Below are 15,978 nucleotides of genomic sequence, written 5' to 3' on the forward strand. Positions count from 1 at the left end.
GCTCTCTCTGGTACTCACCTGGCCTCCAGCCCCGGAGCCCCAAGCCCCTCGCATCTCCAGCGTATTCACTCGCAGAGCCCCCCGGGAGCAGGACGGGGCTGGCTTCCCTGGGCTGCAGATGAAGACTGGCTCACACAGGAAGTCTGTCGCACCAGGGATTCGAACCCAGGGCCCTCCCCGAGTTCCACAGCCACCGGACCATGAGGTCAGATCTCAGCCGGCCGCCCCTGCTAGCTTCCCTGAGGAGACGTTTCTGCCTATTCGTTCAGCTCTGTCCACGTGCCATGGGGAGGAAGCGTTGTCTAGTGGGCAGAGCCGGACTGATGAGAGCCTTTAGCTGCCACCAGAAATCCATCAAGAGGCATTAAGACGACCTCACCTGTCGAGTTCCACCCGCCTTTAGTCATGTGGAAAACGTAAAGGCTTCATTTCCAGCCTGCCTCTCCCCTCCGTAGAAACGGGGTTCACGCTCCCAGCTCTGCAGAAATCCAAGGCGTGGGCCGAGTGCAGACTGGAGAGCCAGGTCTCCTGGGTCCCAGCTCTGCTGCTGGTGCGGTGGGGAGTCTCGGGCAAGCCCCATCTAAGTCACGTACGTGGCCCTCTTTATCAGAGCATCTGAGCCTCAGTCTGCAATGCCTTTATCCTCCCCACATCCCTCTGAGAGCCAAGATCCCACCCATCCCCGTACAGATGGAGACTAAATGACTTGCCAAGGTCAGAAGACAATGACTTGAATCCAGGTCCCTCGAGTCACAAGCTGTGCTCTAACCACTGCACCACCCTTCCTCTCCACCGCGCCCGTTTCCCGGTCGATGGAACGGGGCTAATGCTGCCCGGAGAGGACTGGGTGCCAGCAGCTTTGAAGCGAGAAAGGGCCGAGTGTATAATTATTCCCTACACATGCTGCGTTTTCTCACCCATCTGACTCCCGGAATCAAAGAGGCTCTCATGCCGATGCTGTAATTAAACTTGTTCTTCCCACTCCTATCGCCGCCAGGCCAAAAACCCCAACTGCGAGCGCCAGCCCAGGCATTACTCAAAGGGGGTTTTCCCTGCAAGCGAAGGCGAAGCCGCAGGCCAGGAAGCCTTCTCCCCAGACCACGTTCAGAGGCAGCTCCTGCCGGCTCTGCGCTGGCAGCACGCTCGGCAGGCTGGGTCGGGGGCTCCAGACCTGCATTCCCCTGGCAGGGGCAATCGGAGTCTGTGCTGGGAGAAATCAGGACTCCCGGACGGGGTCTCCAGAGGCCCCTTTCCGATCGCTGTTGCAAGCACGGACCAGGAGCCAAGCAGGCAAGGTGCTGTGCGAGAAGAACAAAGAGGCTGACACTCCTGAGCTCCCCACTGACCTCACGGCTTCTCAGTCCCTCCCCACACGTCCAGTTGCTCGCCCAGCGCACATTAGAGGAGTTGTCCATTTGAAGCTGCTTACTTGCCAAATGGAGAGGCAGCACGGCCTAGTGGATAGAGCACTAGTCTGGGACTCCCTGGGTTTTATCCCCAGCTCTGGAACTGACCTGCTGGGTGACCATGGGCAAGTCTCGGTCGCTCTGTGCCTCAGTTTCCCCTCCCACCATTTCCCTGTTTAGAGCGTGAACGCTTTGGGGCAGGACCGTTGGTCACTATTTGTACGTACAGCCCTGATCTCGGGTGGGGCCTCTAAGGGCTAATGGAAAACGCGGCTTCATTTTATTGGAAACATCTTTGTGCCTTTCACAAACTCATTTTACTCAAAGGCAGGAAAACGCAGCTTTTGTTCGGGCTGAAATACGAACACACCAGAAACCCCATCGTCTCAGCCGTTCGCGTCTCCCCCGAGGGATGATCTACAGGGACGGTGCCCAGGAACAGAAAACCTGGAGACAAATGCGTCCTGCCAAGGGGATGGCAGGGCACGACGTGGCTTCATCTCTTCAACCCCCACCCGCTCCCCGAGGGAGTCGCTGCATGAGACCGTCCGGGAAACGGCCGCAGAGCCCTGCATCTGCAGGACACTCCGCTGTAAGTGGAGCAGGGCAAGCGACACAGCCCGACAGCTTTCACCCCGTCTCCTCGGCTTGGAGGGGCGGCTCTCTCAAGAGCCATCGAGCCGGGAAGGAAAGAAACGAGCCAGGGGCCCATCACCCACCCTAGGGATGAGCCAAGAGGAGATTCCCGATCCCCAGATGCAGGGTCTCTCTCCAACACCAACCCACCCCTCCCCCAACCTTGACTCTGCTCTTTGCTTGCGCGACCCCCTTTCCTTACCGCTGGGGGTGGGGGGGAAGACAGCAGCAAAAGCATCTTCCGCCTCATTTAACCTCCGAGGCGCTGCCTTCGCGCCCCACGCAAACGTGGATCCCTAGCCAGGCATTTGCCCAGCAGCTGGGCTCTGGGCCGCTCATTCCCGGGCCCGTGACTCCGAGCCAGAATTGCTGCCCCCAGCCAAACTAAACCTTTTCCACCCCAAGTCTGCAGCCGGAGATTTGCCTGGGGGCGAGGGGGGTCGGGAGGGCAGTGAACAGTGGGGACAAGGCCAGTTCTGTGCAAACAGCAGCGTGAGGGTGTCAGATCAGGAACTGACAGCAGCTGCTGACATCTTACCCTGAAAGCAAAACCAGCAGAGGGGGTGACCAGGCCACATGCTCTGGCCCATGGAGCGGCAGCCAGCCAGCCTCTCCTGTCTCCCCACCCTGGAGGCACCAACCCTGGGGCGGTGCCACAAAGGCAGGGAGAAGGGGAAGGGTCATTAGGACTCAGGGCTGTGGATTTCTTCTCCCTGAGTGTGTGTGGGGGGCCCCCCTTTGCTGCCTGAAGCCCCCCCATCTGATCCGTGCGGAGCACAAGCCCGCTCAATCCTAAGGAGTAGGCTATTGCTCTGACTTCGGCAGGGAGGGGGCACAAGTCGGATAGTGACTGGCCATCTCAACAGAGGAGCTACTGGTCGAACCGGCCTGGGGGAACCCACTCCCCTCATCTGTCCACCGAGGGCCGGCCAGAGGCGCGCGGAGGGGCCCCACGCTGCATCCCCGGGGCTCCTACAAGCCCCTCCCACGGTTCACGGAGTTCCCTTAATTTGGGGAGCAGGGAAGCTCTGCAAGTTAAGCGAAAACCCCAGGAAGAAAGTTCCTGCTGGAAATGAACCACGAGTGGCCCCAGGCCTTTACTGCAGAGCAGGCGGAGGAGCTAGCGGCGGCTCGGAGGAGCAGAGCTTTACCTAGCAGAGATTAAATCATGTTTCTGGTGTTCAGCCCCAGCTTCTCGTTTTAAACTCAGGATGTTGCACACTGTCGAAGGGGCAACACAACGGTCACTCCTGGAATGCTCCAGCTGTATCCTGCGCCTCCAGCACCTCGCTGTGGGTGTCAAAGGCAGCAGAGACGCAGCAGGGAGAGAAGGGCCGACAATCTGGGTGTCCCAGTGGCAGGGATCCCCTGCTTGCTAGGAAGGGATCTCAGCCACGAGATGAGGAAGGAGCGAAGAACCTGTGTTGCAGAAATCAGCGGCTGCTAATTCAGGCAAGGGCTCCGTGAGGTCAGAGACCAGGCCACGGGCTCGGCAGGCGGACACAGCCTCACTTACAGAGAATTAGAACAATGGCTTCCGAACAGATTTGCCTCCTGAAGACAGAAGCAGCCACCCAGGACATTGTCTGGGGACTGACTTGTGCTGGGAAGACGAGGGGAAGGACCCCAAAGCATGCGGGTTTCCTGAAAGCAGCACAAGCCCAGCCACAGAGGAGCGCTCTGCTCTGCCGCTCAAGGTGCTGCTTTGGAAAGCTATTAAATGCAAATTTCTCGCATCCATGTTAATCAGCCTGTCAAGCAGGGCCCCTGGCTTCTTTGTGAGCAAGAAAAGGGACGGCAGATGTGCCCTGGGCTTCCAGGCAGGCTGAAAGAACAGAAAGGCTGGCGAATAATTTACAGAGAGGCGACCCTAGCGAGGGTCCCTATTTATGTGCTGGGGGGCCCTGTCCCTCCTCCCGGCCTTTACACAAAGCCAGCCCCTGGGCTGGGGAGTTTATTCCTCCTTTGACTGTTTAAGAAACAGCACCAGCAGCACTGCGGGCAGCCCTCTGACGGGAGCTCCCCTAACCAGGCCTGGGGAGGCCGTGCAGACGCGGGAGCCGGGCCCCGAAGCCTGGACAGGCTGGGGCAGAACAGCGGGCCCACAACGGACTGGGCCTTGAGACATTTTCCTCTACAGGGGCTGGGCCTGGAAGTCCTTTTTCAGAACCACTTTGCGCTTTCACTGCTGCGAGGAAGGCGAAATGAGCTGAGATCGCAGCAGCCACACACGCAAAGAGGGATTCAAAGCTGGGCTCAGCTCACTGAGGTTCAGTTCAACAGAGATCACCACTTGGGGAGCGGGGGTGTGTGGAGAAGCTGGCGAGGCTGGCTGAGCAGATGAGGAGGGAAGGGCCGAATTAGGAAGGGCCTTTAGGCCAAGGAAGGAAGATACGGGGCCTAGCCGCCAGTCACAGCCCCGGGAGCTTGGCTGTCCCGGATTGGCCACTGACCGTGGGTAAGTGACTGCACCCGTGCCTCAGTTTCCCCACCGTCGGAAGAGGATAATGATCCGGATCCTCCTCACTCGGGGGATGAAGCAGGCAGCACCTGCAGCACAGTCTGAAGAGAAAAAGGGCCGTGCAAAGGCTAAATCCCCCTTTCCTGGAGTAACGTAGCAGGACAGCAGCACTGCGGAAACCCCACAATGCAGGAGGCCATTTACACTCGGGCTGTAATTAAACCAGGCGGCGAGCGTCTCCCGGCCTGATCCGACTCCGGCAGCAAACTGGGACTAAGAGCCAGGGTGCAGAAGGGCAGATCCCAGGGGTTCTCAGCCCTTTATACGGTGACCCCTTCACGCAGCAAGCCCGGGTGCGACCCCCCTTATCCATTAAAAACACTTTTATATTTAACACCATTATCAATGCTGGAGGCAAAGCAGAGCTTGGGGTGGAGGCTGACAGCTTGCGACCCCCCCATAACCACCTCGCGACCCCCCGAGGGGTCCCGACCCCCCGTTTGAGAGCCCCTGGCCTAACAGCTCCAGACTGCCGAGGAGCTGATCCAATCTCCAGCCGCGTCGCCTTAGCTAGGCATGCGAGACCTTGTGCTCTGGGGGGCAGGAGACCGACCGAGAGGAAATTGGCTACATCACAGGAACTCCCCTGCTGATGGGAGGGAGGAGTTAGCCAAGGACGGCCCCAGGCTGCATGGACTCTCCTCGACCCACCTGGGGGAAGCCAGTGGATACTGACAGCAAGGCTGTCACCGGAACCAGTGTCTGGGTGTCCACCATCAGCTGGCCCACCACCCACGCTCCTGCGCCCCCCCCCCATCGAATCTGTGCAGATCTCAAAGCACGTTACAAACAGCAAGTAACCAAGCCTTACAACCCTGTTTAAAGGGGAAGTTTTGCAGATGGGGAAATTGAGGCACAAAGCAAGACAGCAATGGAACAGCACCTGGATTTCGAGGCGCCGGTGCTTTACCCACTAGACAAGGCTCCCTCAGAAAACGGAGCAAAAACCAGCTGCAGGACAGTTTGGCCCGAGACAGAATTTTCAGGCCCAAAGGAATTTTGTTTGTTTGTTTTAACACATTCGCCAAGAGACGGAGGGAGCACCACGATTTTACACCCCCATGTGCACAGTGGGCTCTCCTGGCACCTCGCTCAGCAGAGCTCCCACATGGGTCCACGTCGGAGCTGGTTCACACACGGGCGGCTGGGGCTCACGCTCCTCCCCGGCTGGCCAGCACAGGCCCCCCCCGGCTGGCCCGAGAAACGCCATTTCTAGCGGCCAAAGGAGACTCTTGACTGTTACAGACGTGGCGCTGGGCGGGGTGGACGGTGACAGAGCAGCAACTGTGTAACGAGTGACCCCCACTCCGCCCTGTTCCAACATCCGACACCATCAGCAGAGCAAGAACCAACCCGGGCAGAAAGCGCTTTGCCAAGTCTCTTCAGGCCTGGCCTCAGGTCTCTCCCAACAGAGGCTCTGAAACCTGCTCAAAAAGATCCCTTTGGCCCAAGGAAGACTGAGAACTCCCATGTCAGAGAGGTTATCATAGAATATCAGAGTTGGAAGGGATCAATCCCCAGACAGATTTTTACCCCAGTTCCCTAAATGGCCCCCTCAAGGATTGAACTCACCACCCTGGGTTTAGCAGGCCAATGCTCCAACCACTGAGCTATCCCTCCCCCGCTTAGGGTCGCCCGAGCCACCCAAGTCAACAGAGAAGCACCCGTACGCCAGGTCTGCACCCGTTCAGGTCCCCGACTGCAATCACAGCAGTGCTAGCCACGGGGGGCCGGCAAACCCCGGGGAAGCCCCGAGCCACTGAATGGAGCATCGCGTCAGCGCGCTGAAGGCCCTGTGGCTAGGAGAAGCCGCTTGCCCCATACCTGGAGTGGGTTACACTCATGCACCGTTCTCTTGCTGATGCAAAGTTTGAAAGCGGAGAAGACGTAACTCCGAGTGACCCTGGGTAACAACGCACGTCTATGGGAGGAAATCAAATGTAAACCTCCTCCAGGCTGTTGCTTTTCCATCCAACTCCCAGTGCTTTACGGGACAAATCCAGAAGAGAACTGTGTGGCTGAGACAGAGACAGACCAGGCCAGTAACGCAGGCCAGCAGGCGGCCAGGAACACCCCAACGCCCGCAGAACACTCCCCGGAGAAGGGACGTCTCGGAACAGCATTGCGGACAGAATCCTTGAGGCTTAGCTGGCCTCTGAACGGCGCCAGGTTCTCTCCCCAGCCTCGCCCAGGGTAGAGCTGACAAAGCCTGCCCTCATCACGGAGCCATGGAGGTCTGAGGCGGAAGACGACCTGCTTCCAACCAACCCAGGGCTGTTCCCGCCCGGGGTTTCTCCACGGCGCTGTCAGCTGAAATAAAAGGTATTTTTAAAAAGATCCTGATCTCTGTTAACACCCGAGACTCTTCGTAAGATCTAACTTAGCCCATTCAAACTGCTCAGCGAAGACAATCGTGAAAGCTCAAATACCTGGGAAGGAGAGAGAGGCGGAGACTCCTGTGCACGAGGATCATCCCCGACCCGCTCACCACAGGCAGAGGGTTACGTTAAAGGGTCAGATCAGATCAACCATTTCAATTACAAAGCAGCCTCACATTGGTACCTCCATGCGCTGTCTCCGTCCCTTTAGAGGATCGAATCCCTGGAAAGGGGCAGAACCGGGAAGCCAATGTAACCAGGCCCCGCTCCTGATCTGCAAGAACAGGGACGACGACACTTCCCCTCTCAGCCTCTGGAGTCAGACCGGCCTGGGCAAGGACCGTGCTACACGTCTGTCGAGTGACTCAACCGTCTCTTGGACAAACTGGATTCCGAGATCCCCAGGCCAGAAGGGATCATCTAGTGAGTCCAACCCCCTGCGTAACCCAGGCCAGAGAACCGCCCCAAACGAACTCCTAGAGCAGAGCTTTCCGAAAACCCTCCAATCGGGATTTAAAGATGGCCAGTGATGGAGAATCCACCCCCACCCTTGGGAAATTGCTCCAGTGGTTAATTACTCTCTCAGTAAAAACTGAAGAGAGTTTCCCGTCTGAATTTGACTAGCTTCAACTTCCAGCCGATGGATCCCGTTAGACCTCCCTCTGCTAGACTGAAGGGCCCATTGTCAAATCTTTGTTCCCCACGTAGGCACTTACAGACTGAGATCAAGTCACCCCTCCACCGTCTCTTTGTTAAGCTAAATCAACTGAGCTCCCTGAGACTCACTGTAAGGTCTGATGGGGAAACTGAGGCAGAGAAGGCGACAGAAAGAGAATCAGAGAGCAGCATTTCCTGAGTCCTAAACTCCTGAGCCTCAGCCACTGGACCCACTTTCTCTTTGGCTTTCAGGAAGTGTCTGTTTCTACAGCACATGCCCCAGGAAACAGCAAAGAGGAAAGAACCAAGGTTCCTAGTCTGAGTGTCTTGCGGTTCTTCGGACCACAAACAAAGCTGGGACATTACAGACCCTGAGAGACGCTCCTTCTGTAGCCGACAATAGGTTAGATCCATGCACCTAGCGTGGAGAAAAGCCTGAAGTCCAAACACACCCGTCCCTTCTCTGGGATCTTCCTTTACCCCAAGAGGAGGGCGCTCCCCACACACGCTGGAGTGCACAAACTAACCAAGGGAAGGGCCGAGGTGGGAAACACATTTCCCATAAGGGAGCTGTCAAAAGCAGCAGCCAGGGTGCACCAAAGGGGGCTGGGCAGAGCACGCTGCAGTTAGAACCATGCCCCCAGCTCCGTCCTAGCGTTCCCGGGGCCAGGGCCTCAGAGTGAACCAGGCCACTGACGAAGGGTTCCCGTCGCTCTCCTCCACGCCCGCAGGGAGCACTGCCTGCAGTCCCCCTCTGAACAGAGCTTTCCTACGGCGAGCGCAGCTCGCGCTGCGAGAGGGAAAGGAAGGATGGGGCAGGGCTCAGGACAGCAGCCTGGGACTCTGGAGACCCAGGTTCAATTCTCTGCCCCGACACAGACGCCCTGAGTGACCTTGGGCAAGTCCCTGTCTCTCTGGGCACTGCCCTGCCTCACAAGAGGGTTGCGAGGGAAGCTCCCATGTGGCACTTGTCAGCCATGAATCATAAAGCACTTTACCCAGGAGGCCAGGATCACCACCCCCATTTTACAGACAGGGAAACTGAGGCATGGAGCAAGGCCTGGACTTGCCCAAGGGCCCCCAAAAGGCCAGTGGTGGAGCAAGGTCTCCCCAAACCCAGGCCAGTTCTCTATCCACTAGGCCAGACTCCAGGGACAAGGGCCGCATAAGCACCTCAGCTAGGCAGTCAAACTCCCTGGGGCTGGGCCCACGCCCCCTTCTATGCCTCACAAAGCACCAGGCACGCTGTGGGCACGAAAATACATTGGCGGCCGATTACAGGCCGGATCCGGCAACCCTCACTCGGCAAGGACTCCCTGTGCTGAACGACAGGCCCAGACCACGCAGCCGGCTGTGATGTCGCAGGCCATGCGACACCTGGTTGGTAGTCAGCAAAAACGAGTGACACCCTAAAGCACACAGATCACTCCATGCGCTCAGGCCTGCTTGCCACGTGTTCGCATGTCGGTAGCCACCTACAGCATGCTAGAAAAGGGCACAAATATTCATGGGTTTAAAGGGAGTTTTCCCCCTGTATTTAGTTTTCTGATTACAGATGCTAAACAGTGCCCTGTGCATCTGCTTTACATTCACCAGCCTTTCAAACTGACACGAGCCAGGTTACTTACACACACACACACACACAATATGTTTGAGACACTCATGCTATTAGGAGAAAACTGGCACAGAGAATCTTTCACCTGGCTTGGACTGCGAGGTCTTCAGACAGTCAAGATGTTGCAGAAGAGCATCAGCATGTGATATGAAGAGAGACTAAAAAGCCAGGGATCGTTTACTTTAAAAAAGGGGACACGATGAAAGTGTACAGAATAATCAATGGTACTGACACTGGGAAGGTCCGTTCTCCCCGCCTCACCACAACAGAGCAAGGGATCGTGTCAATAAAATTAAAAGGAAGCAAATGAAAGGAAATACTTTGTAGCCTGTGGAACTCACTGCCACATGATGCTGCTGAGCCCAGAACTCAGCAAGATTGAAAATGGATGTTTATCTGGATAACAAGAATAGTCAGAGTTAAAATAGCAAACACCGTTTACTATCGTGTTTCTGCAGTGCCTGAAATAACGCGGCCCCGTTCTTGGCTGTCCCTGGGCACGACTGCAATAAACACGAATGCAATAATTACAAAAAGTTTTTGAAGGGATATAAAACGTCATGCATCAGGTCTTAAATCTCTGACTACTCTGGATTCGGATGAGACCTTTAGAGAAGCAGATCATCCTATATCTGTCTGTAGGGTTTTTTGCTGTCCTTGGTCACCGTCAGAGACAGAATACTGGGCTAGATTGACCTCAGGTCTCATCCAGACCGGAGATTCTTGTGTTCCTAAGATACGAAAGCAAAACCAACCGTCCATGTGTCAGTGAGAAGGGGAACAATGTGATAGGTTAGGCCAAATGTTTAGAGGGTCATTTTAATAATATTTTTAGGATTTTAAAAAAGGAGAGTGTTTGAATTAAAGCATCTCCATTTGCAACCCCATAACCTGCACATGAAACAGATTACAAATGAGAGCTGAAATTGACTAACTTATTTCACTGTCCAACCTGAGTGAAACAAAGCAAACAGCTTGAATGGAGACATTTAAATTAGTTTTGGGAGTTTTTTAAAGATCCTATTAGTTTTAATCATTTTCAGATGTTAGTAATAGAAAAGGAAATTTGTTCACTGAACAGATTAATTTTAACCTGACGCTGTCCCTTTAAAGTAACAAAGGGAAAGAGAAATTAAGTCTACTGCTATCTGGAGATCTGTGCGCGCTTGGGAATCCTCGTTTTAAAATAGCCTTCACTTCGATGTGCCTTTGCTGTCCGAGAGCTGTTTGCTATCGCACAGAATCCAGAGCATAAAAAGTGTGTCTTTGGGAAAGAACAGATTGTTGCATGAACCCTAAGGAAAAAGAAAAAGCTTCTGCTTTGAAAAACTAACCCACAGGAATTTCTATGTGCCCTGACAAACACCAAGCTATTTATTTTTAATCATATTAAAAAGATGCTTTTCCGAGGCCCCACGTGCCCTAAACACATACAGCATCAGCACTAGAAAATCCCAGCAACACTGTATAAATCATTTCCACAGGCACTCAGCCAGGCAGACACCTACAGAAACTCCTTGCCATCGTTACGGGACACACAGCCGTCTTTCTGAGAGGGTTTTTGGAGGGTGCCTGGCCAAGCCCCAAATTCATGCTATTTCAGACCAAAGGAAGCGGATCAAGTTCCACCTCGATCTTTTCTGGGGTGTAACACTGCAACATTCCTTGTGGCGCACGGGGGGGGGGGGGGTGCGAAGGCCAGGTCACTCTTGTTCCAAAGCACTGGGAGAGGTTTCCAGCTGCTCAGAGCAGCGGCTGCATTAGCAAATCACAGAGAGAAAGGAAGCCCCCCCAGTAATCTGAGGCAGGAATGTTCCTGGTTTAAGAACCTGTAAAACAAAGGCTCAGTATGAGGTCGACAATCGCACAGACACATGCACTGGTGAATGCTTCAAGATCAGCTGGCACCGATCTGTGGGGCAGGACGTTAGACTGCTAAGAAAGAAGCAAGAAGCCCCACACAAGAGGACTTGGCCATGTATGCTGCATTGAAATGAAGCATTAGGACAAATTGGCATTTTCCATTACCTCGTCTCTTTCCACCGCCACCTGCCTTCCCCATGCTCGCTACCCGCCCAGGCCAAACGGCTGCGTTGGATTCATCCCAGATGTCGGGCAAAAGAACGCCACATTGCTGAAAATGTAAAAAGCCTCTCCCCAGTATGGAACTTTCTCCGGGACGGTGCTTCAGACACTAGCATTCGCAGCATCCCCCAAGAACGAACTCACGAGTAGATGTTCTTTGTGCACTGCTACCCTGTAGCCTAAGGAGAGCATGTCGGTCAGCTCCCCGAATAGCTTACCTGTGCTTTGTCTCCAGCCTCGGAGAGCTGGACAGCTGGAGCAAGTGGAAGTCAATAATGGGGAAATCAATTGAACTGTGGCAGATTTACTCCATAAAAACGTTCCACTGGTCAAAGGGGATCAAATGCGGAAAGTCAATAGAACATCTTGCAATCTGATGAGAACTCGGCTCTCAGGATTAGTGCTGTATTACTGACTCAAAAGCTGCTTCAGAACCGTATTGACAAAGGGATAACATCCGATTTTAAAAAATACATTCAAAAGCAAGATTCCTTCTAGCCCCACGCAAAGGTCAAACCAGAGAACGTGTGAAGAGGCTGCTCCATGGGTCTCAGGCACACAATGAAAATAACCTCGTCTGTGTCACTTATTTATATTACAGGAGCACGTTGAGGCTTCAAGTGCGATCTGGGTCCCCGCGTGCCAGTCACAAGAGAGTGGCTGTCTCTGAGCTCTTCAGGTCAGGGACTGAGAGGGAAGCAGGCACAAGACACTCAAAGGTGAAGTGATTTGCCCAAGATCAGCGTCATGAACAGAACCAATGTCTGAACCCCATGCCACTGGCCTAGTCATTAGCCCCCATTACTTCTGTCGCTAGCCAGCCCTCCCGGGCTGGGGCAGCAAGCAGCGCACAGGGAAGTTTACATTAGTATTTAATTAATGTAATCTGCACGGCTGATAAATCTGGTCTCGCTGTATAAACTAACCCTGCTATAAAGATTAAGGCGCGTGGGACCTCACTCCGGCCCCAGAGCTCAGGAAGGAAGGTTCTTATACTACAGGTGCAGGATCTGCTTTGTGCCACATAAACCAACCCCTAATTCGGGGGGTGGGAATGCCCGGGTGAGGGATGCTGAGGGTGGGAAACAGAGCAGTGCTGGGCCCTGGGTACAACCAGTCTGTGCACTCCTACCCACGACAGGCAGCGGTAGCCGATCACAGCGCTCGGAAGATTGCTGGGAGGAGGAAAGCGAGCGAAACACCCCAGAAGGAAGAGCTGGCCCAGCAGAACGGCCCCCAGCCAGCGTTCCCCCAGCCCCCGACGGCTCCTCTCCCAGAGGCAGCCTGGCCGTGGTGGTCTCCAAAGCCCTCAGCGGAGATGAGAGAAGGTGGGACTAGGGAGGGATATGCACTGCTTCATCTTCTGCAGAGCAAGGCGACACTCCCGGCCAGACCACCCTTGAGGTGGGCAGCTAACTTCATCCAGGAACAGCCCTGCAGCACCTGCTTTTAACCCCAGCCACACTGCTTTGGGGGTGAAGGAAATTCAACTGCGGCTCCAACCATGACAGCGATTCACGATGCCAGGCCACATGGCGGTAACACGGCACTCAGTGCCCCCTCCCTTGGTACAGCGGCTCCAGAGGGAGAGCGGAGACTAACGGCCTTCCACAAAACCAATCTACCCGCAGCAAACGGCAAGCAAGAGTTTGCTTGATGGCCGCTCCACCGAAGGGGAAGGGTCTGCTAGCCACCCATCCGGAATGCCACGTAGCCAGAGGGGTGGCTTCTCTAGGAAATGCAGCGTGGCACAGGGATGTGGCCTGGAGCGTCCAGCCCAAGGTCTGGCAGAGGCTTTTCCTGCCCAGCGGAAACAACCTGGAGATGGGCACCCATAAAAAGGGAACACGGCCTCGCCCGAGCGCCACCCAGCAGTTCCTGCTCCTGCCCAGCCTCCAGACACATGCCCCTGCACAGACCTGTCCCAGAGACTTTGCACCCTGCACCCGCCGCTTCCAATTCCTCCCCTCCCCAAACAAAAACAAGGAAGATGAGACTAAACATCGCAAGAGCCGAACTGAAACATGTGATTAAAGCCCAGCCACAGGGTAAGGGCCCCGCCCCCAGGCAAACACTCAGTGACATCAAGCTGCCTCCTGCCAGGGAATCTGACCTCGCCCACACTTTGGAGACGATTATCGAGCTTGGCACAGCAATAAAGAGCCTCCGTGAACCCCAGGGAGGGCACCCGCCTGCCCAAGGAAGAGCAAAGACCCAGGTGACAACGCGCTGGCACTACCCGAGGCTGACACACGGCGACCTTTACCACGAGCACGGCTACAAGAAGAGACTCGCGGCCCCTGAGCTACCAGCGCGTTGCTGTGGCCCCACTGCTGGAGGGGGAGATGCAGCCAGCTCAGGAGCCGAAGGGCTCCGGGGGGCCGCAGGCCCCTTAACATGGGCCAGGCCTCTTCCGTGCCCCTGGCGCCTCCTGACCCCAAGGTGTGTCCCGCTCCCAGCCTCCCTCAAGCCCTGGCCACCCCCATTCCCCCTGCCCCAACCCCCATCCCTACACACACCCAGCCTCATACCCCAAATCCCCGACACCCCCATTCCCCTGCCCCAACCCCCATCCCTACACACACCCAGCCTCATACCCCAAATCCCCGACACCCCCATTCCCCTGCCCCACCCCAACATACACCCCCCCGCCCTAGATACCCCCAGGCTCTCACCCCCCCCCACACCCAGCCTCGTACCCCAATCCCGGACACCCCCATTTCCCTGACCCAGCCCTTCAGTACCCCAGCCGCGCTCTATACCCCCAGGCTCTCACCCCACCCCCCCACACCCAGCCTCGTACCCCAAATCCCGGACACCCCCATTTCCCTGCCCCACCCCAGCATACACCCCCCCGCCCTAGATACCCCCAGGCTCTCACCCCCCCCCACACCCAGCCTCGTACCCCAATCCCCGACACCCCCATTTCCCTGCCCCACCCCAGCATACACCCCCCCGCCCTAGATACCCCCAGGCTCTCACCCCCCCCCATTCCCTGCCCCAACCCCCATCCCTACACACACCCAGCCTCATACCCCAAATCCCCGACACCCCCATTCCCCTGCCCCACCCCACCATACACCCGCCTGCCCTAGATACCCCCAGGCTCTCACCCCCCCCCCACACCAAGCCTCTTACCCAAATCCCGGACACCCCCATTTCCCTGCCCCACCCCACCATACACCCCCCCGCCCTAGATACCCCCAGGCTCTCACCCCCCCCACACCCAGCCTCGTACCCCAATCCCGGACACCCCCATTTCCCTGCCCCACCCCAACATACACCCCCCCGCCCTAGATACCCCCAGGCTCTTACCCCACCCCCCCACACCCAGCCTCATACCCCAATCCCGGACACCCCCATTCCCCTGCCCCACCCCAACATACACCCCCCCGCCCTAGATACCCCCAGGCTCTCACCCCACCCCCCCACACCCAGCCTCGTACCCCAATCCCGGACACCCCCATTGCCCTGCCCCACCCCAACATACACCCCCCCGCCCTAGATACCCCCAGGCTCTTACCCCACCCCCCCACACCCAGCCTCGTACCCCAATCCCGGACACCCCCATTCCCCTGCCCCACCCCAACATACACCCCCCCGCCCTAGATACCCCCAGGCTCTCACCCCACCCACACCCAGCCTCGTACCCCAATCCCGGACACCCCCATTTCCCTGCCCCACCCCAGCATACACCCTCCTGCCCTAGATACCCCCAGGCTCTCACCCCCCCCACACCCAGCCTCATACCCCAATCCCGGACACCCCCATTCCCCTGCCCCACCCCAACATACACCCCCCCGCCCTAGATACCCCCAGGCTCTTACCCCACCCCCCCACGCAGCCTCATACCCCACATCCCCGGACACCCCCATTCCCCTGCCCCACCCCAACATACACCCCCCCGCCCTAGATACCCCCAGGCTCTCACCCCACCCCCCCACACCCAGCCTCGTACCCCAATCCCCGACACCCCCATTGCCCCCCCGGCTCTCCCCACTCGGCGCCGCGCGCCCCGCCCGGCCCGGCCCGGCCCCACTCACGGCTGTAGAGCGCCAGGCCGGCGCTGTCGGGCCCCGTGCGCGCCTCGAGCCGCAGCGCCTGCTGCTCCTGGTGCCGCTGGATCTCGCCGTTGGCGTCCCCGATGGTGAGGAGCCGCACGCCGGGGAACACGGACACCGCCGCGGCCATCTTGGCTCCGCCGCCGCCTCCCCGCGCCGGGCCCCGCCCACAGCGCCGCGCCGGCCCCGCCCCCGCCCGCAGCGCCCCCTGCCGGCCCCGCCCCCGCTCTCCGCCGGCCCCGCCCCCGCTCTCCGCCGGCCCCGCCCCCCGCCCGCCCGCAGCGCCCCCTGCCGGCCCCGCCCCCCGCCCGCCCGCAGCGCCCCCTGCCGGCCCCGCCCCCCGCCCGCCCGCAGCGCCCCCTGCCGGCCCCGCCCCCGCTCTCCGCCGGCCCCGCCCCCCGCCCGCCCGCAGCGCCCCCTGCCGGCCCCGCCCCCGCCCGCAGCGCCCCCTGCCGGCCCCGCCCCCCGCCCGCAGCGCCCCCTGCCGGCCCCGCCCCCGCCCGCAGCGCCCCCTGCCGGCCCCGCCCCCGCTCTCCGCCGGCCCCGCCCCCGCCGCCCCGCCGCGCCCCCCGCCCGCCCCGCCCCCCGCCCGCCCACAGCGCCCCCTGCCGGCCCCGCC

General features: G+C 58.1%; 1 protein-coding gene across 1 annotated transcript in view; it reads right to left on the reverse strand.

Moving 5' to 3' along the window:
* Positions 1-15,525, reverse strand: part of CARM1 (coactivator associated arginine methyltransferase 1) — a 52,372-nt gene extending 36,847 nt beyond the window's left edge. The window contains exon 1 of the mRNA XM_044994653.1: positions 15,342-15,525. Coding sequence (XP_044850588.1) covers positions 15,342-15,489 — 148 coding nt within the window. The 5' untranslated portion in view covers positions 15,490-15,525. The remainder of the gene's footprint in view (positions 1-15,341) is intronic.
* Positions 15,526-15,978: the final 453 nt, after the last annotated feature.

This window comes from Mauremys mutica, chromosome 20, assembly GCF_020497125.1.
Source record: "Mauremys mutica isolate MM-2020 ecotype Southern chromosome 20, ASM2049712v1, whole genome shotgun sequence".
In the NCBI taxonomy this organism is placed as follows: domain Eukaryota; kingdom Metazoa; phylum Chordata; order Testudines; family Geoemydidae; genus Mauremys; species Mauremys mutica.